The sequence below is a fragment of the Meleagris gallopavo genome, chromosome 8, assembly GCF_905368555.1.
Source record: "Meleagris gallopavo chromosome 8, MGAL_WU_HG_1.1, whole genome shotgun sequence".
Taxonomy (NCBI): domain Eukaryota; kingdom Metazoa; phylum Chordata; class Aves; order Galliformes; family Phasianidae; genus Meleagris; species Meleagris gallopavo.
In genome coordinates, this window is record NC_139411.1 from 22703207 (window position 1) to 22722463 (window position 19257).

A 19257-nucleotide genomic window follows, 5' to 3' on the forward strand; every position below is an offset into this window, starting at 1 on the left:
TTGGGTGGGAGCAGTTATTCCCTGCAGAAAAATTCGGCTGCTACAGCTGAGATTGCTTAACAGTGGCAGTTCTCCAGAACATCTTAACTAAGCGCTGCTTGCTGCTATTGCATCTAGAGTGCTTGGGAAAGGACATGAATAAATGTGTTAAAAATCAGCTATTTTCATAGCTAGCTGAAATCCCTGGATAGCTGGGTGTAATTTTCCATTGTTTTTGAACGGATGATCACGGATTGCTCTTTGAATATAAGGAGTACTGAAAGATGAACTGCAGGCCTGCTTTGGCACATGGTGACGTGCTGTGCGAGTGACCTGGTTTCCATGAGTTGTTCTTGCTTCCTCGGCCAGCGAGAGCTGAGGAACCTTCCCTTAGCAAGAGGTAAAATATATTGGTGGGAGTCTTCAAACTGCGAGATAGCAACTACAAACCACAGCATGGAATCATAGATCATTGAGGCTGGAAAGACCAACGAGGTCATCCAGTCTAACCATCAGGCCATGCCTGTGATAGCTCTAGATCACGTCACACGTTGCCATGTGTCTTGAACACCTCTAGGGACAGTGACTTCACCACCTCCCTGGGCAGCCTGTGCCAATGCCTCACCTCTCTGCCTGAGAAGAAATTCTTGCTACTATCCAACCTGAACCTTCCCTGGCATAGCTTAAGGCCATTACCTCTCATCCTGTCAGCCTGACTGGCTTCGGAGAGAAGGAAGGACTTCAGCAATCCCTGGAAAACTTTCTGAAAGCTTTTGTAGGATCAAGGGGCGTTTGGAGGGCAATGGACATCTCTTGGCTCAGTTTGAAGCAGTGTCGAGGGCATCTTGAGTGCTTTCTTTTTTCCCACCTTTGCTTCTATAGAGCAGAGGTCAGGCTTCTTCCTGCCCTTCTTCATAGAGCTGAGCAGGCTGGCTAGAAAATCTGCCTGGGAACCTTGATTTCCAGCCAAGCAGAAAAAGAACATATAAAAAATAAATTAAAAAGGAGCATGCAACACCTTAATTTGATAGCAAGTTTTGATAAATCTGAGTATGAGACAGAATCTGGTCCATTAGGGAAGCAGGTTGTGCAAGGCAAGGGAGAGATTTCAGTTTGCTGTGCCAAAATAACGTGGAGATTTGGGTTACAACACAGGGAGATGCAAGTCCCTGCTCAGAACGCCTGGAGGCACAGCACCAACTCACCTCCACCAGCGCAGGGCTCTGACACCAGCAGTGCAGGTTGATTGCACTTTGTCCTGAGCCGGAGCAGTATTCCTCTCGTTCTTCACATTCCTCAACTGTTCACCTTTCCCCACCCAGCTCTTAGCAAAGAAAACATTTCTAATCCAGGAGATGCTGGGGACATGGAGGTATTGTAATGTTGGGCTAGAGGATATTATTAGGGCAGGTTAGTATCGAAGGGCAGAGTGACCGTGTTGAAAATGGGCTTTAGCATTGGCTTTGTGTGTTTGGGAAGAGGAAGCTGTAGCTTTTTTGATACGTCTCTGAAACTCATTGCTAATATATGGCAGCAGGGAGGCAGTTTTAAAGGAGGGGGGGTTTCTTGGTGTGTTGGCAGGAGTTGGGAGAATTCGGGAAGCGCTCATTTTAAATTTCCTTTCAAAGAGAACTGTGTGTCCTGTGACCATGTACAGAAACCAACCGTGGCCACAGGCAGTGCAGAAGTTGGGTTTCTTGAGGATTCAGGGTGAGGGGCTGGATTAATTTAATTTTGGATAATTTAAGACATTGAATACAAAAATAAGTTTTAAAAATATTTTGAGACGTTTATGTAAAAGGAGTATGTTTTTGTTAAACATAACAATGAAGGATTTGGGCTAGAAATTAAAGAGCAGTGCAAACAAAAGGAAAATGTAGTGCTTGGGGTTTTTCTCTTCTTCTGTGGTTAATCTGCAGAATGTCTTTTGTGTCTTGATTATTATTTTGAAACCAGTGTGGCTGTGGGAGTCAAACTCAATCGTAGTCACTGATCTGCTTGTGGTTTTTTTTTTCTTTTTTCTTTTTTTTTTGCCAAAAGAAAGAATTTCCAGTGGGTGGGTGGGATGGATGGATGGATGGAGGAGGTGCCTAGCTCCGTATTTCGCTCTCCTCTAGAGCTGTGACTGAAAGACACGCTCCATGCTGTACCAAGGCATGCACAAAATTACCTGAATTATCCCAGAATATCAGTCAGCCACGCAGAAGCCTCCCAGTGCACAGACCCAGGCTTTCTGACAGTTGTCCCAGTTGTGTTTGTGGGGTTTTCTGGAGTTAGATGTGGCTCTTCATTGTGATTAACGCTGCTCTCCCTCTGCAGGGTTTTGGCTGGTGTGGACCATCATCATCATCCTCAGCTGCTGTTGTGTTTGCCACCACCGCCGCACCAAGCATCGTCTGCAGGCCCAGCAGCGGCAGCATGAGATCAACTTGATTGCTTACCGGGAAGCCCACAACTATTCAGCCCTGCCATTTTATTTCCGTACGTACCTCACATCTCTACCTGGCGGTCATGGGGAGCAGTGGCTGGGCTCAGCAGGAGGTGGGGGCGGCTCTAAACTTAGGGCATAGAATGGAGGGGACATATTTCGGCATTTGAATGCATCTCAGCCCTCTTAAGTCTGGAGTTGAACAACACCAGCTGTAGCACCTGCTGAATCCATCACTGATTAGGCTGTATGTGTGCAGTGATTATCTGGGTGTCTTCCTGGGAAGATTTTTAAAATACCTCCTTCAGGATGCTCCTACTTTTCAGCCTGCACTCACTGAACTCTTGCCCCAGCAGTCCTTTACTCCCCAGTCCAAAGGCTGTACAATTACACATGGAAAACTGCAGTGCTGTCTCTAAATGTTTCCATTATTTAAGCCCGTTCTGTCTGTGTAGATTATTTTGTTGCCTGTTATGGAATAAATAACATCTTCCTTAGATTTGAGGGACTGTAAGTACAACAAACTCACTATTGACAGTACTGCCAGTTTATTCTGGCCACACCAGAAAAGCACCAGAATCCAGCACTGAAACAACTATAAGCCCAGATCCTAAGTTTCTTGTCTCTATATATATGCAAAGCTCTGTGAGATTAAATCTTTGCTCTTTAAACTGAAAGCTCAGCTGAGAAGGCAGTGCTGGAGGGGGCTGGAGGTGAGTTACCTCCCAGCTTGTCCCTCCAGCCAACGTATGCTTTCCCTTGAGGAGGTTCATGGGGGCCACATTGGGATATCATAGAATCATGGAATTATTAAGGTGAAAAAGACCTCTAAGTTCATGCAGTCCAAGCATCAGTCCATCCCTACTGTGCCAACCAGACCACATCCCCCATTGCCACATCTCCATGGTTCTTGAAGATCTCCAGGGATGGTAACTCCACCACCTCCCTGGCCAGCCTGTGCCACTGCCCCTCTGCTCTTTCTGAGAATAATTTTTTCCTGATTTCCAGCTTGAACCTCCCCTGGCACAACTTGAGGCCGTTGCACCTTACAGGGAGGTAGTGACCTGGTACATTTAGGTGTGGATCTAAGAGCCAAGAAACTTTGCTGTTGTTCCCAGCTGTGTTCTTCTCTTCATGTATCTGTGCCCTCCTGTGCTGTGATTGCTGTTCCTCAAAACACAGAACGTCTCATTGATTTGAGTTTCAGCATTGCACGTAAAGCTCGTTGAGCTGTTCGGTGGGAGGGTGCTGGTATGGCATACTGACCTACGTTAATGCCAAGTTTCCTAAGAAGAGCTGCTCAAAAAATAACTTCTCCTTGCCTCCTACTTCCAGGGTTTCTGCCAAATTATTTACTACCTCCCTACGAGGAAGTGGTGAACAGACCGCCGACCCCCCCACCGCCATACAGTGCCTTACATCAGCAGTGTGTCCCAGCAGGCAGCAGTAGCACAATCCCAGACACGCCGAGAAACCTGCAGCCAGCACAGAGCAGCTCGGCGGTGCCCAGCGGCAATAACAGCAGTACTGACAGCACCGGGTCCCCTGGCCTCGGAGACCCCGAGCCTTCCAGCGCCGCGCTGGTCGAGCGAGCAGTAGCCAAAATGCAAAGTGTGGAGCCTGGCGGCACCAGCACGGGAGCCGAGCTGGTGGAGAGGGCCGGTCCCGAAAAGGATGCGGAGTGCAAGGAGGAACTGCTGAAAGGTTACAGCTCGGAGAGCTTGGAGCAGAGCAGCGCCATTCCCGACGCCAAGGACAAGACGCCGGGCAGGCAGCGCCGCTTCACGGGCGACTCGGGCATCGAAGTCTGCGTATGCAACCGGGGCCATCACGACGATGACCTCAAGGAGTTCGACGGGCTCATCAATGATGCTCTGGACGGGCCCCTGGACTTCTGTGACAGCTGCAGCGGCCGCCCGCACGGCGATGAGGAGGAAGGGCTTTTTAATGCCACGGAGGAGCAGCACCGCGAACACAGCCACCACCACCTGCCCCGGCAGCCGGTGTGTGTACTCTTGAACACAATAAATGAGCAGGACTCTCCAAACTCCCGCACCAACAGCTCCCCCAGCTAAGGAGGCAGAGCGGGAAGGAGAACCGGGGGGAAAAGGAAGAAATAAGTGAAATAAGCAGATAGAAACTTTGAAAGGAGAAAAAGGTGATATAACCTTTTTTGTTCTTGGTTGTTTTTTTTTTTTCTTTTTCCCCCTCCAGTGTAATTCGGGGACTCGTCCTGAAGGCCCGGCTTGTGGGGACGGGCTGCTCTGGATTTCGTTAATCATGTCCGTTCTGCTCCGTGGGGCAGGGACTGTTTGTCAATGAGACCTTCTCACAAATTGAACTTTTCCAATGGTGATTTTGGTGATGGTTATTATGAGTTTGTTGGTATTAGTTTTCCAGAACACTGCTTTATCTCGCAATCAGTAAAGCTCAGCAAATCTCACCCTGGGAGGATACGAAATCACCACAACGCTTCAACCTCCAGGTGTCTTCCCAGAAGCAAGCAGCTTCTGACAGTGCCGGCAGTCAGTAGCCCAAGAGTTCTGGTTTGATATAGTGCTCTTGAGGCATTGTGGGTTTTTTTTTTTCCACATTTTAGGGTTGTTTTTTTTTTTTTTCTTTTGGTGTTAAACTTTCCCAAAGCTGATGAATGCCTCAACACATCAGCCCTATAATCTCTGGTGCTTCAGTGTTTAAGACAGCAGGTAGGAAATTTACCACTTGAAGCTGGTGGCAGAAAGACCAGTTTCTTCCAGGAGTGTTAGTCTACCACAAGCAGTCTGAAATGAGATGTTTTTCAGAAATTTGCCTTTACATGTAATTTTCAAAGATGAGTGTATTCCTTCAATGCCTCCAAGAGCACAGCTAGAAGTAGAATCAAGGCAGCTGGGCTGCCTTCCAAGTACTGTGGTCTCCGAATGACCTTTTCCCGGTGTGCTGCAAAAGGGCTTGGCTTTATTTTTTTCCTTATTTTTGCACCCTGAGAGCAGCACACTCGAGTTAAGATGACAATAAAGAAGAACAGGGCTCTCTTTGGCCAGTGTGCCTTCAAGCTTCAGCGATGCATGTTGAACAAATGGAGACGAGAGCTCCGTCCATTGCGAAGGGATGACTTACCATGTAGATGTGGAACACCTGTGCAGTATTTTTTTTTTTTTTTTTGGATCCAAAAGTTTGGTGCGATTCTGATGTTGACCACTTAAAGAAAATGAATGTCTGTTTTCTTTTTTCTTTTTTTTTTTTTAATAGTGGCAACTGGCTACTGTATAATGTCTGTGAGCGTGTGTGTGTGACTGCAATCCATGCATGCGAGTCCTACTGGTAATATGAAAACCTGCTGTAAGACTGCAAGAAAATTTACTGTAGCTTTGCTTTAATAAACGGTAGAGATTTTGTTAGTAACAACCTGAAGGGAAAAACAAAATGAGCTGAAAACTAACATTCCCTGGTGTGCTCGTGTGGAGGAGAGCACAATTCAGACTGTGTATCTTGTTCTTGGGTTATCTCCCCATTTCTTTTATAACTATGGTCATCCAGATCATTACTATTATGGGGAAAGAAATTGAAAACTGAACTCAGTCATATTCAGATTTGATTGATTGAAAACCAAAATCAGTTTCAAATAAGGTGGAAACCAAAATATAATGCCTTTTCTGATAACTTGCCTCTGTGTATGTGTATCATTTTGTGGGTCACAGAATGAGGCAATCGTTGGGTCGGAAGGGACCTTAAACCCAGCCAGTTCACCTCCTGCTGTGGGCTGGGTGTCCCCCACCCAGTCAGGGCCCATCCAACCCAGCCTTGGGCACCTCCGGGGATGGGGCACCCACTGCTCTGGGCAGCAGTGCTGGTGCTCGCTTCCCTCTGAGCCTTTCCCTTCTAGCATTTGTCTGGGGATGCCAGGAGCTCAGGGAAAGCTCCTGTCTTTCTGTGGCTGTGGAAATCATCCCAGGGTGTGAAAGCCTGCCAGGCCACCACCTGAAGAGCGATGTGCTCTCACACCACCAGCTGTGCCTCCACCCTGGCACACGAGGATGTGCATCAGAGTCAGCGCCCGGCCCACACTGCTTCCTGCCTGCAGCCTGGAAGCTGTGCAGGGTCATGTCTTCCTCCTTCTGGCCAGGCCATCCTGCTGAGCCCCGCTGCTGCCTGAGCGCCTCAATAGAGACACACGCTCTTATCTCGTTTCTCCCCCGTTTAAATGTCCCAAGTAGTCCTGGACATGAGATGCAATACCACCTGTGCGGTTATATCAGCAGGGTCATTTCAGCTGCAAACATGGCAGCTGCTTGCAATGGACTGCCCAAAACCTGGTGGCTGCGCTGCTGCCCTCCCCCCACTGCCCACAGCATGGCCACCGCCAGCCTCCAGGCTTGGGTTGCTCGTGTACAGTTGGCTGGAGGGCTCAGCCCAGGCACTGAAGGTCTGCTCATTTGGGTCCAGGAACCCCTCATTTCCTGAGACAGGTGGTTAGATGGGGAAGCCTGGCTGCTGCCATCCAAATTGAGAGAGAAAATGTAAAGCAAACATGGATAGAAGAGTTAGCAGCAAGGAGAGACTAGCTGTGTGCTGGCTTTCCTGCCCGCCGCCAAGATTTAAAGAGCAGGGGAAGCACAGGGAGGGAGGGAAGGTGGAGGTGCGCGAAGCTACAGGGTTAAATATTAAGAAGTCAGGTAATAGAGGACCAGAAACCTAACTGCACGCTGCCCTTGCTGGCAGGGTATGGCAACTGGCTCCTAGTGGAATGGGCTCAGCATGCACATGTGTGTACAAATGTGTATGTGCACGCATGTGTGTGTGGGCACGCAGGAATGCATTTCTGTGCCTGCACACACTTGCAAGCACACAGGTGCATGCAGTATGTGCCTGTGCACAGCGGGAGCCACTCAGGAGCTAAAAATGCAGCAGTGTTTGAGCTGTTTCCTTCTTTCCCCTGCACTTGGCAGGTTTCCAGCCACGTCACTGTGGCCCCCGGATGGCCCCCTGTGCCATGTCCATGTGGCAATGTCTGCAGCCCTGCAGAGGGGCCATGCCCTCAGCTCAGCCCAGTGCTCACATGAGGTCTTGGGGCCATCTGAACCCTCCCACCTGCTCTGCTCTCTGTCACCTGCCCAAAAAGCAGCCTGAGCCGTGCTGGGTGGGGAACAGCTTTATTTAGACAATCTCATATCCACAAGGCACTCAGAGCACAGTCTCTATGGCATCCACCCCCTCCATTCCACTATCCAACTACCCCATCTCACCCCACTGTCTCACCCCTCCAGGCCTCTCGCAGCCTGGCCTTCACCCGAAACTTCTGCACCTGCAGCACAACACCGAACTTGCCCTCCAGTGAGGGCAGGGGCTGATCCTGCGGACACTCGAGTGTGAACCTCTGCAGCACCCAGGCCAGGAAGAGGAAGAGCTCCATCTTGGCCAGGACTTCACCCAGGCACACGCGGATGCCGGCCCCAAAGGGCAAGTAGCTGGGAGAGGGTGAGTGGATGTGCTGGCCCTGCTCATCCAGAAAGCGTTCTGCAAGAGTAAGAGCCACCGCTGGGAATGGGGATTTGTCCCTTTTGACTGAGACCTGCCCCAATTCATCATCCCTCCTGCCTGGGCACTGGGCTAGGAGCTCACAACTCACCAGGGTTGAACTCCTCAGGTTTATCCCACTCCTTCTCATCGTGGTGCACAGACCAGAGGTTGATGACCACTCTGGCACCCTTGGGGATGGAATACTCACCGATGCTATAGAGCAGACACAGCGTGAGATGGAGTGTACACTCCCTCCCCAGCCTCTGCCCACACCCCGGTTGGTCTCACCTGGTGTCGGCAAGGGACACGTGTGGGATGAGCAAAGGGGACACAGGCCGGATACGCAGCACCTCACTGATGGTAGCTTCCAGGTAGGGCAGCAGTGGGCGATCACTGAGGTGGGGGTGACGTGCCAGACCAATCTTCTGGTCCATCTCCTCTTGGATCTTCTTCTGGACCTGCAATATGAGGGAGCCTGGGAGGGGTATGCTCTGTGCAAGGGGCACCTCCAGCACACCCTGGCAGATAAAGGCAGAAACAAAGCTCTCACATCCCAGTAGCACTTATCTCTAAAGCCTGACATCTCCCCCAGCATTGCTCTTTCCCAAAGCCTTCTGAGTTGGCCCTGGTGCAGGAGGGACCCCACAGACAGACCGTACCTCAGGGTAGTGGAGCAGGTAGAGCACAGCCCATTTGAGCACAGTGGTGGTGGTCTCCACGCCGGCCCCAAAGATGTCCCCTACCGTCATGAGGAGGTGGTCGTCTGTCAGCTCCAGACCTGGCTCAGGAGAGCTGCTGTTCTCAGCGTTGAGCCTTACTTGCAGGAGGGCATCCATCAGGTCTCTCACAGTGTCCCCACAGAACGCTTCCTGACAGGGAACACATGTGAGTTGGGCTGTCCCATGCACAGTCCTACAGCCCAGCTCCAGCAGTTGCAGCCCCAGGCATTCCCTGCCCCTTCAGCACCTTGTGTTCAGTGAACTTCTGCTGGAGCAGCTGGTCCCTGACCTTGAGGCATCGCTTCAGCAGGGCCAAGTCTCTGTTGGGGAAGATCTGGGGGAGAAAAGCCCTGTTGCAGCAAAAGGTTCCTGTGGGATGCATTCCAGCCCCTTCCTTTATTCCAAAAAGAAAAGGCCCACATGATTGCTGTGCTCCCACTCACCTGCAGCCAGGGGAAGATGTCCACCAGGCTCTCCTTGGCCACGGTGTCCACAATGCCCTGGCTGTACTCCAGCATGGCCTCAAACTCAGGGTCCCCGCGCCGGTAGGAGGAGTTGAAGCAGAGGGAGCAGACCACGTTGGTGACAGCCCGCGTGAGCTCCGGGGCCATGTCTAGAGCCATATCCTGTGCAGCACCGAGTGTCTCACACAGGGACGCAGCCTCCCGACAGACTTTGGATGGAAGGAGAGGGGCAGTGAGCTCTGGGGGCAGCCAAGGCAGGAGGGAGGGGGAAAGTGAGCTCCCAGCTGCTTCATCAATCCCCAATTATTTGCCCCTGGCATCCCAGGAAACCCAAGCGTGGTGAAAACCTGACACTTACTGATCTTCTCCAGGGCGACTGAGCCCTCCCCAAACATGGAGAGGGCGGCATGCACCAGCTTGCGCTGGAACTTCCAGAGGGGACCGTAGCTGGCAAAGGCGATGTCCTTGCCCCCGCGGGACAATAGATCCGTGGTCACCTGCGGGACATGCAGCCACGGGTCACCCCGTGCAGCATCCTCACCCCACACCAGGGGGTCCGCCAACGCTGTTTCCGTGACCCCATGACTCACAGTGCGAGGCCGTCCGGCGAAAGCCTTCCCCTTCTTCAGCAGCACCTCCCGGGCATGCCTGTAACTGTTGACCACCACCACGTAGTGGGAGCCCATCCAGAGCCCGTAGAGGCTGCCGTAGCGGCCCTGCAGGCGCCAGAGCCGCAGGTGGAGTTGCGGGTGCCCGGCCAGCTGCAGCAGGCTCCCCACCAGTGGCAGGGCTGGAAGGCTTCGCAGCCGCCCCGTCCCCGTCCCCGTGGGACCCTGACTGCACGACAGCCTCCAGGCGCAGAGCAGGGCCAGGGCAAGCAGCAGGACAGCAAGAGGCGGCATGGCGGGACGGCTGTGGGACCGTGTGGCTCCAGGGCCTTTATACGCACTCGGAGGCATCCCCTTGACCCTGGGGACGGGCTGGGCAGCTTATCGGGGGGACGACGGGGGGGTGACGGGCAGCGGGCCAGCGCTGCAGCTGGGGGGAGGGCAGCGGGGCCAGGAGTGCTAGCGGAGCGCTGGGGATGCTCCGGCTGCAGCCAGCGCGGCGGTGGGCAGGAGGGGGCTGGGGGCTGCTGCTGCTCTGGGAGACCTTCCAGGTGCGTGGGCTGCACTGGGCTGCACTGGGCGGCTCCGAGCGGTACCGGGCAGCCCCTCTCAGCACTGGGCAGCACCGGGCAGCCCTGATCATCGGGTAATAGCGGTCAAGACCGGGTAGTACTGGGCACAATTGGAACGGCCGGGCAGCTCCGGCCGGCTCCGGGCATTACTGGTCAGCAACGGGCGGCACTGCAGAACAGCAGCGGGCAGCACAGAGCAGCGGCATTGCGGAGCCGCAGCGCGTTCCCGCCCCTTCAGGCCCGCGGCGCTCGCCGTAGCGCGGCTGTGGGGTGGGGCGGGGCGCGGCAAGATGGCGGCGGGGGGCGCGGCGGAGGCCCAGGCGCGCTTCGGGCATTCGGTGAAGGGACTGCTGACCGAGAAGGTGACGAGCTGCGGCACCGACGTGATCGCCCTCACCAAGCAGGTGCTGAAGGGCTCTCGCAGCGCCGAGGTGAGCGACGGGGGAGCGCTGCGGAGCGCGGCAGGACGGGGCGGAGGGGCAGGGCAGGGCAGGGCCGGGCAGGGCCGGGCCGGGCCGGGCCGCTCCCCCCCGCTTGGCGCTGCCCCTCAGCGCTCCGTGCGTTCCTCTGCCAGCTGCTGGGCCAGGCCGCCAGGAACATGGTGATGCAAGAGGACGCCATCCTGCACTCCGAAGACGTAAGCTGTGTTTGTCTGCTGTGGCAGCCGCGGTTCTGCTGGGTGGCTGCTGTCGGAGGCTTTCATTCTCGGTCTTGTTCTCCACAGAGTTTAAGGAAAATGGCCATAATAACCACGCACCTGCAGTACCAGTAAGTACGGACACCGTGTGCTCTCTGGGAATCTGAACGGAGCCTTTTTTGCTTTTCCTTCTTTGTAATTCGTGATTCTATGATTCTGTAAGGATTTTGTGGAGTCCACTTCATGCAGGCCTGTTTGCTGCACTTCCCATAGCCGGGCATACCCTGGGACTGCGATTGTAGACCTGTAGAACTGTTTTAGTGGGAAGGGACCCCAAAGACCATCTGGTCCCACTCCTCTGCACTGAACAGGGATACCTCCGGCTCCATCAGGTGCTCAGAGGCCCTCCAGCGTGACCTTGGGTGTCTCCTGGGATGGGCAACCACCACCTCTCTGGGCAACCTGTGCCGATGCTTCAGTACTCTCCAGCCCCACAACATCCACTGATATGGATGAGGCTGTTTTGGAGTGAGAACTGTGATTTTTTTGCTTCCTGTGCACCATGTGTACATGTCTCCTGTACCTGTGTGTGACGCTGAGAGGGAGAAAAGAGCCACTGCTTTCTGCTCTGGGCGTAATTCAGATACATTTAAAGGTTTTGGTCTCCTGAGCTCTCAATCAAGTCCCTTTTCATCAGTGTCACACAAATGCTGTTTCTGAGATTTTGGGGTTTTTTTTCTAATGCTTTTTCCTATCCTTTTCTTCTCTAGGCAGGAAGCGATTCAGAAGAAGTGAGTACCCAGCTGAGGAATGCCAGGCAGACATGAGAAGCAGCATGTCAAGGCCAATGGGAAAGGGATGAGTGATTGATAGAGTAGGGGAGGGGAGAACGCAACTGGAAATTTTTGCAGCTGCTTTTGAAACAGATGCTGGCCCAGCAGGATAACTTTTCTCTGCTGTGAGGATCAGTACTGTGGAGGGCTGAGAATTTGGGTTAAGAGATGATTTATACTAAAGCTTCCATTTGTTTCATTAACATACACAGGAGCACAAAGAGTGAGGTTTGCTTTGAGAGGATATGGAGTTGGGCTGGAGAGATCCAGGGTTTCTTTTTTCTGTAATGTTAGTGCCAAGGCTGTTCTAGGTGCTTGAGTACAGATCTCACTGTGAACCTCTTCTTATTTTGTCCCCAGTGTGGAGCAGTCATCAAACCTGAGGGACCAGCTGAGTCACTTACTGAAATGAAGCCTAGCTGAAGACATTGAACATCTCCACTGGCACTGAGCCGTCCTTTTCCTCCTGGCTCAGACCTGTGTCTGGATGGTGCTGAAAGCCAGCTGGGATATACGCAGACCGCACATTCCTGAGCGTGCAGGCACCTCTCAGGTGTTCCCATCCACATCTCTGTGTTCAGAACACTCTCCTGATTCCTTACATCTAACTGGAACCTTAGCAGAAACTTCACTTCTACAGCAATTCCTGTGTTCCTTTTCTTCCCATGTGTAGTGTGAGGTGCTCAGCCTGTGCCTGCACCTCAGCACCTGCATTGTTCAGCTGATGGCCCTGTGTTGAAATGGTTTGTCAGCCCAGGATGTGGCATGTGCTGCCCATCCAAAGCATTTTGTCTACATGTCCACAGCAGGATGATTTTTCTTCCCATTACTGCTGAGTCATTAGCTGTCTCCTGTAAGAAGATGGAATACTTACCTAACGATCTACAACAATCATAGAGCTGGGATTTTCATACAATGTAATTTCTCCCCCACCCTCCCAACAAAGCATATAAAATAGAGCTGTGGGTTTTAAATACAGAATAACTACAACTGCAGGACCTTATTTAGACACAGAGATGATGGGTGCAGTTTATTTAGGGCATGTTAATCAGTGGGAGCTGTAAGTGGTTGGGTAGGTGTAGAGGTGCTTTAGCGTGGACTGAGGTGCCTGTCACAGAGCAGAATTTTAGAAAGCGTGGATCTGGGCAGGTACCACTGAGCCAGCTGGACATGACTTGGTGAGCATCGTGCTCTGAGTTTATCTTACTTTTTGCTAAGCCAGAATTTGGAATGTCATCTCTTTGCCAGCACATCTGCGCTGCTTTCGGCCTTCAATTGCCTTCCAGTTCTGGCTTGCTCCTCCAGTTCTTGATTAAGCAGCCTTGGTAGTGCTGTGTATCTGTCAGATTGGGAAGGTGTCCAGAGACACGGCTGGGATGTGGGCAGTGAGGGGCAAAACAATGTCAGGAGCCAGTGTATTCAGTTCTGCACTGCTCTGTGCTGAGGTCTTAGTGTCTGGGTTCCTGCTTGCTTCTCAGTGAAATGAGGTGCGAGCTATAAATACTATGCCTTGTTTTTCTCAAGTCTCTTATCTGGAGCACTTGGAGCACACTGGAAGCACTTGTTTGCCCGAGTGTGCTTTTCATCAGCTGATAGGACGAGAGCGTGGATCAACTTGCCACATTCCTACAGCGTGGTTTTGCTGGTGTGCAGTGCCATGTGGCTCTGCCCTTGCTGCTCTTCCAGAACCACTGCCTGCCTGCCCTCACCTTGCAGCACCCAACCGATGTTTCCATCGAGGTGTCCAGTGGTACTGTTACCTTTTCCTCTGCACTGTGCCTCTGCTCAGGCAAGAACACAGCAATGGAGGGCATGGAGAGCCATGCAGTGATTTGCTTTGTTGTTATAAAAGCTTGGTTTTCTACCTTAAGTCTGTAATCTTTTCATCTCTCGTGTATGGTTACCTTGACAGCAGGGGTTGTAGGCTGCACTGTGTGAGGTGACACCTAAACGATGTTTGTGCCCTGGGGGTTCCTGGTGCTTGGATCAAAGCTGCCCTTTGGAATTTTCCCTGGAGCTTCTTGAGAATAAAAGAGCTGTCCCAGGCACTACCATGCTGCAGCTATGTGTGCTGCCAGTCACCCTGACCAGTGTGGAACAGAATGGCATACTCCCTCCTCCTTCAGTTCCAGGGTCTTCCTGTGGACACAGTGTCCTTGCTGCAGGCGGCTTATTCCCCACCGGAGCGCTGATCTGCAGGGTTTGGAACATCACCCTGTGGTCTCCCTGTCTTTGGGGCAAGCAGGAGGCAGCTGTGAGAGGGACACAGCTGCATGGGAACGGCTGCAGTTGCTGGCAGCAGGCAGGGCTGTGTGCCAGGGTTTGAGGCCTGCTGGGAACTGACCTTGGGCGGGAGCAAAGAGCCGGGGTGGAGCGTGGCTGAGCTGCAACTGGAAGCAGTAAGCTTCACTTCAGTGTGCTGGGCCCTGCCCACGGGAGACCCTGGGAGGCATTGTGGAGGAGGGTTTGCCCTACAGGGATATCTTTGGCAGGGGTGGGGTTGGAGTGTTTCAACTGGGGTGTTGGCAAGGGGTGCTCTTCCCACTAGGATGTGGGTCTGGGGCCTCCCTGGGGTTGTCAGACGGAGGCAAGGGAAGTGTTCTGGTATTTTGAGGAGGGGCTTTGGGAAGGGCCTGTAGTGGTGCCCATGGCAGTGGCATTGGCACTAGCTCTGTGCTCCTGTTGCTGCAGTGGCTGCCCCGTGCAAGGACTGCACCCCTCAGGACCAAATCTCCCAGGACCAGATCCACCACGAGGTGCAGGTGAGGGTGTGAGGGGGGTGATTGGGAAGGAGTGCTGAGCCAAGGCAGAGCTGGCACAAGGCAAAGTTCACTGCGGGATCCTGGTGAGAGTGCTGAGGGCAGCCGGCTGCTGCCAGTGGAGTTTTGGAGGAGCATTTTGCTCATCTTCATGATGGGGATGGGAAGGGACGAGCAGGTGAAGCTGGGGAGGGTTGGGATGGAGAAACATGTAACATTACCCAGATTTTTAGCTGCAGAGGGCACTGCTGGCATGTGCAAGTTGCATGACCCCACCAGGTTTCGTGAGTGTGGAGGCACCACGGCCCAGCTTGCTGCAGTCGGGTGGCCCCTGTCTTTCCTTTGCCAGGATTACTATGGCAGGGTGCTGCAGAAGTCACAGGACCTGAAAACCAACGCTTGCATCACACCGACCAGGCCTGTTCCCAAGGCGGTGAGAGATGCTCTGCAGCGTGTCCATGAGGAGGTGGTGGCCAGGTGAGCCTCACACTTCCCCCTCCACGCCACCTCCCATGGACTGCACCCCCGACTCAGCCCAAACCCCCAGGTACTATGGCTGTGGCCTGATCATCCCTGAGTGCCTGGCGTCCTGCCGGGTCCTCGACCTGGGCAGCGGCAGCGGCAGGGACTGCTACATGCTGAGCCAGCTGGTGGGGGAGCAGGGCCATGTCACCGGCATCGACATGACTGAGGCACAGGTATGGCACAGGGCCACCCACGGGGTCACCTTGTCCCCACCCTGAGTCCTGCCGTACTCCTTCCCTTCCTCTTCCCAGGTCGAAGTGGCAAAAAAGCACATTGCCTATCACATGGAGAAGTTTGGCTACCAAAAGCCAAACGTGGAATTCTTCCAGGGGTACATGGAGAACCTTGGTGATGTTGGGCTGACTGACGAGAGCTATGATATTGTCATGTAGGTATCCTGCAGAGATTGTACTGGATTTGCACCCACTTCCATTTTGGGACCAATGCTCTTCGACATCTTTATCAATGATATAGACAGTGGGATTGAGTGCACCCTCAGCAAGTTTGCTGATGACACCAAGATGAGTGGAGCAGTTGATGCAGTAGAAGGAAGGGATATCATCCAGAATGTTTTTTAACTAAAAGAGAAGAGATTGAAGTAAGATGTTAGGAAGAAATTCTTTATTCAGAAGGAGGTGAAGCCCTGGCACTGCTGCCCAGACAGCTGTGGGTGCCCCATCCCTGGGGGCATTCACAACCAGGTTGGATGGAGCCCTGGGTCCTGATCTGGTGGGAGGAATGCAGCCCACCATAGAGGCTTGGAACTGGATGGGCTTTAAGATCCCCTCTAATCTAAGCTGTTACATGATTCTATGTACATTCTTGCTGGGCTGCTCACTTCAACGGTGTGTTAGGAAATTAAAAACTAAAGGTAGGATCTCAACTATAGCCTGGGAATATGGAATTTCCCTTTTTCGTGGTTGAATCTTGCAATGAGTGATGGACTGTGCGCAGCTGGTGTGCTGATCATAGGTGATGATGCTGCAAAGAATCTTTGGTGGCTGGTGGTGTTGAGCATAGGTGATGATGCTGCAAAGAATCTTTGGTGTTCTCCTTCCAGCTCTAACTGTGTGATCAACCTCGCCCCCGACAAGAGGGCTGTGCTTCAGGAGGCCTACCGTGTGCTGAAGGTAGGGAGCCAAGAGGGGCTGGGATGGCCCTGCTGCAGGTGCCTGTTTAGTCCCATCATTTCCCATCTACTTCTTACTGCCTTTCAGCCTGGAGGAGAAATGTACTTCAGCGATGTCTATGCCAACCAGCACCTGAGTGAAGCCGTGAGGAAGCACAGGGTGCTGTGGGGTGCGTAGGGCACTGCAACACATGGGATGGGCAGCCTTTGGGTCTGATGTGCCTGGTGTCACTGTGCCCATGTCCTTGTCGCAGGAGAGTGCCTGACAGGAGCCCTGTTCTGGAGAGACTTGTACAGCATTGCCAAGGAGGTGGGTTTCAGCCCTCCCTGCCTGGTCACCGCCAGTCCCATCACTGTCAGCAACAAGGAGCTGGAGAGAATCATTGGTGAGGGTTCCACCATCTCCATTTGGTTATGAGGACTGCACTGGGACCCCATGTACAGTGCCTTTCCCTTGCAGGTGACTGCTGCTTCGTCTCAGCCACGTACCGGCTCTTCAAGGTGCCAGGGAGCAGCCGGGCTGGGCCAGGCCAGGTCATCTACAATGGTGGGATTGTGGGGCATGAGCGAGAGCTGGTGTTTGATGCCAACTTCACTTTCAAGGTATGGGGAGGCACATTTGGGCTCCCAAAGATGACACTATGGAAGGTTCAGGTTGGACATTAGGAAAAATCTTTTCTCAGAAAGAGTGGTGAGGCATTGGAACAGGCTGCCCAAGGAGGTGATGGGGTCACTGTCCCTGGAGGGGTTCATGAACCGTGAAGATGTGGCACTGGGGGATGTGGGTATGGTCGGAATGGGTTGATGGTTGAACTGGATGATCCTAGAGGGCTTTTCCAACTGAATGATCCTAAAATTCCATATAAACCAGGGGAGCTGCAAACAGGGCATGGAGAGGAAGTCAAAGCTGTGCAATGTGTTGGGGTGAAGATGGGAGTAGTACATCCCTGGTGCTACACCAGGTGGTTTGCAGACAGCTGTGGGTATATCTCCAGGTTTTGGGCTGGGCTTTGAGCATCATCTCTCTGGGCAGCTGGGAACCTCTGGGCTACATGTCCCACGCTCCAGCCCCATGATATTTTCCTCTCCCCAGGAAGGAGAAGTGGTGGACGTGGATGCTGAAATGGCTGCGATATTGCGGAGCTCCAGGTTTGCGGAGAAGTTCCTGATCCAGGCTGGTGGAACTGATGGTGCTGTAGCACAAGGCTGCTGTCATGGGAAGATGAAGGTTGGTAGCTCTAGCTGCTGGGCTCTAGGATGGGGACACTGCTGCTGTGTGCTATCACGGGGCTACCCTGAAGTATCAGTGGGTGGTCGTGTGACACAAGGAGGCCATGTTCCAGACCAGGCAGGAGCCTGTGGGAGACTGGATGGCACCTAGTGCCTGAGTTTGGGCAACCCCTTTTGGGGTTGCTGAGGTTTATTTTGCCTCCAGAGGGGTTTGCTGTGGCTTGAGAACCCTTCATCCCCTGCACATGTCTATGGGGGACACTGGGACTGGTGGCTGAACCTTCTGGAGGTCTCCATGAGAGATATCTTTCCTCTAGGCAGGTTGTGCCACCCCCAGCTGCCCCTTTTTGTTGCTGTGAGCTTGGCCCTGGCTGCCAGCCCTGACCCCGCAGCTCCTTTATCTGCTGGCAGCCTCTCCTTGCCCCTTCGTCATCCTTTCAGCCTCAGCTGGCCCAGCTGGGGCTATGAAGTGGGGGTCACTGACAGGCAAAGGAGATAAAGCTCTGCAGCTGCCTGTCCCTGAGATACAGTCTTGCACTTGACTCTTTGGTCCCTGTCCAAGCATTTCTCAGATAAAAGCACAGTGAAAGTCCCAGAGAAGCTCTCAGCGTCCCCCTTACGGCATAGCAAAGTGAATGGGCTGATCAGCTGTTGCCTATGGCGTTCTGCTGGGGTTTGGAGCAAATAGTGGGGAACTGCTGCTTCCCCATGGCCTGACCCCATCCCTCGTTGTTCTCTGCCCTCCAGGAGAAGATCTGTGACCCCTTCCTGCTGTTGCAGCAGCGGGCAGCCCCAGCTCCTGCCTGTGGTGCTGCCGGGACCTGCGGGCTGCAGGGCTGCTGATCGGAGAGCGATGTCCCTACAGCGCTGGGAGCCGGGGGGCTGCGGCTTCACCGGAGAGAAAATACAAAGAAATAGTTGAGCAGTGTGGCTGAGCTGGGGTTCGCTTTCTTGCCTGGGGGTGAGGGTGAGCAGCACCTTGGGGACCCCCTCGTGCGGGACGTCTCATCGCCCTGCGCGGCCCCTACACGGCTACGGGGAGCGCTGCGGACCAGATGGTGGACGTGAGCTCACATCACATCGAGCGCCTGGATCCCACACGTTCCCCGTGGGCAAGCCGGAGCTGGGCAGGGCGGCTCCAAAGGGGGGGGAAGAATCTTTAGGAGCCCGCAGTTCTCAGCCAGTGCTCCTGAGAAGCAAAAGGCGCAGCCTAGCTGCTCTGCTTGTTCTAACCTCTCCGTGCAGACCTCCGCATTTTCTGCAGCCGGCCCCCGGGCAGGGACAGCCCCACCGCCCGCTCCTGGAGCCGGGATTCCAATCCCTGCCCCACGCGGTGCTGCTGAGCTTTGTCTTTTCCCCGCACTCCATCTAGCGGGGAGCTCCGCGTGCAGCGCAAGCGCTAAGCCTGCAGGTTTGTGCAGGGAAATGCGGCGGTTCTGCAGACCCGGCGCTGCGGCGGCCGTGCTCCGAGTCCTGCAGCCACGGGCCCTGGCGCTGAGCGGCAGTGCCGTCCCAGCTCGGACCGATCTCAGCCATGTGAGCATCCCCTCGCTGTGCCGTGCGTGTCCGAGACGGTACAAATCCCGTCCGTGCCGGGAGCGGCGCCCGATGGCCTCGGCAGCCCCGCGTGTGTCGGGAGAGAGACTTCTGGCAGCTGCATGGGGCGACCCACGGGCCTGGAGATGTTCGAGAAACGTGGAGATCTTAACATCATAGGCCCATTACGGTTGGGAAAGGCCGCTAAACCCAACTATCAGCCCGTCACACCACGCCCGCTACACCGGCGCGGCGCTGCGCTCTCAGCGCTCCGCTGGGGAGGCGGCGAGTGGCCGCCAGGGGGCGCTGCGCGACCGCTGA

At 53.9% G+C, this 19257-nt stretch overlaps 4 protein-coding genes across 15 annotated transcripts in view; 3 read left to right on the forward strand and 1 right to left on the reverse strand.

Annotated features, from left to right (window-relative positions):
* Positions 1-6067, forward strand: part of WBP1L (WW domain binding protein 1 like) — a 49350-nt gene extending 43283 nt beyond the window's left edge. For all 6 annotated transcript variants that reach the window (XM_085229214.1, XM_003208134.5, XM_085229216.1 and 3 more), the window contains 2 exons: positions 2299-2460; positions 3743-6067. In XM_085229214.1, the coding sequence (XP_085085340.1) occupies positions 2299-2460; positions 3743-4482 (902 nt within the window). In that variant the 3' untranslated portion in view covers positions 4483-6067. The remainder of the gene's footprint in view (positions 1-2298; positions 2461-3742) is intronic.
* Positions 6068-7550: 1483 nt separating this feature from the next.
* Positions 7551-10081, reverse strand: CYP17A1 (cytochrome P450 family 17 subfamily A member 1). 2 transcript variants are annotated; one of them, XM_010714643.4, is made up of 8 exons: positions 9698-10081; positions 9466-9604; positions 9087-9346; positions 8891-8977; positions 8584-8793; positions 8213-8382; positions 8034-8137; positions 7551-7921 (listed from the first exon to the last, which is right to left on the reverse strand). In XM_010714643.4, the coding sequence occupies exons 1-8, from the start codon at positions 10064-10066 to the stop codon at positions 7647-7649; spliced, it is 1614 nt and encodes a 537-aa protein (XP_010712945.2). In that variant the 5' UTR covers positions 10067-10081; the 3' UTR covers positions 7551-7646. The 2 variants fall into 2 exon arrangements, with proteins under 2 accessions (XP_010712945.2, XP_003208169.3); XM_003208121.5 differs by having other exon boundaries at positions 9087-9316; positions 9698-10076.
* A 444-nt stretch (positions 10082-10525) lies between these two features.
* Positions 10526-13627, forward strand: BORCS7 (BLOC-1 related complex subunit 7). 3 transcript variants are annotated; one of them, XM_085229358.1, is made up of 5 exons: positions 10529-10718; positions 10862-10924; positions 11012-11055; positions 11695-11715; positions 12118-13627. In XM_085229358.1, the coding sequence occupies exons 1-5, from the start codon at positions 10578-10580 to the stop codon at positions 12167-12169; spliced, it is 321 nt and encodes a 106-aa protein (XP_085085484.1). In that variant the 5' UTR covers positions 10529-10577; the 3' UTR covers positions 12170-13627. The 3 variants fall into 3 exon arrangements, with proteins under 3 accessions (XP_085085483.1, XP_085085485.1, XP_085085484.1); XM_085229357.1 differs by having other exon boundaries at positions 10526-10718; positions 10862-11055; XM_085229359.1 differs by lacking the exon at positions 11695-11715 and having other exon boundaries at positions 10528-10718.
* Positions 13628-13768: 141 nt separating this feature from the next.
* AS3MT (arsenite methyltransferase) lies at positions 13769-18328 on the forward strand. 4 transcript variants are annotated; one of them, XM_003208122.4, is made up of 11 exons: positions 13769-14156; positions 14449-14519; positions 14796-14993; positions 15064-15214; positions 15293-15429; positions 16102-16171; positions 16259-16340; positions 16425-16556; positions 16631-16773; positions 17264-17398; positions 18148-18328. In XM_003208122.4, the coding sequence occupies exons 1-11, from the start codon at positions 14031-14033 to the stop codon at positions 18241-18243; spliced, it is 1341 nt and encodes a 446-aa protein (XP_003208170.2). In that variant the 5' UTR covers positions 13769-14030; the 3' UTR covers positions 18244-18328. The 4 variants fall into 4 exon arrangements, with proteins under 4 accessions (XP_003208170.2, XP_085085481.1, XP_010712948.1 ...); XM_010714646.3 differs by having other exon boundaries at positions 14074-14156; positions 14866-14993; XM_085229355.1 differs by lacking the exons at positions 15064-15214; positions 15293-15429.
* The last annotated feature ends 929 nt before the right edge of the window (positions 18329-19257 follow it).

Excerpts from the sequence above, each read along its gene's own strand:
- CYP17A1 (XM_010714643.4), bottom strand. The coding sequence starts at position 10,066 with ATGCCTCCGAGTGCGTATAAAGGCCCTGGAGCCACACGGTCCCACAGC. Across the intron at positions 9,347-9,465 it reads AGTCGCCCTGGAGAAGATCA|AGCTCACTGCCCCTCTCCTT; the intron begins GTAAGTGTCAGG and ends GGCTGCCCCCAG. Across the intron at positions 8,383-8,583 it reads ACCTGCTCCACTACCCTGAG|GTCCAGAAGAAGATCCAAGA; the intron begins GTACGGTCTGTC and ends CTCATATTGCAG.
- AS3MT (XM_003208122.4), top strand. The coding sequence starts at position 14,031 with ATGGGAACGGCTGCAGTTGCTGGCAGCAGGCAGGGCTGTGTGCCAGGG. Across the intron at positions 15,215-15,292 it reads TCGACATGACTGAGGCACAG|GTCGAAGTGGCAAAAAAGCA; the intron begins GTATGGCACAGG and ends TCCTCTTCCCAG. Across the intron at positions 16,172-16,258 it reads AGGCCTACCGTGTGCTGAAG|CCTGGAGGAGAAATGTACTT; the intron begins GTAGGGAGCCAA and ends ACTGCCTTTCAG.
- BORCS7 (XM_085229357.1), top strand. The coding sequence starts at position 10,578 with ATGGCGGCGGGGGGCGCGGCGGAGGCCCAGGCGCGCTTCGGGCATTCG. Across the intron at positions 10,719-10,861 it reads AGGGCTCTCGCAGCGCCGAG|CTGCTGGGCCAGGCCGCCAG; the intron begins GTGAGCGACGGG and ends TTCCTCTGCCAG. Across the intron at positions 11,056-11,694 it reads ACCACGCACCTGCAGTACCA|GCAGGAAGCGATTCAGAAGA; the intron begins GTAAGTACGGAC and ends TTTCTTCTCTAG.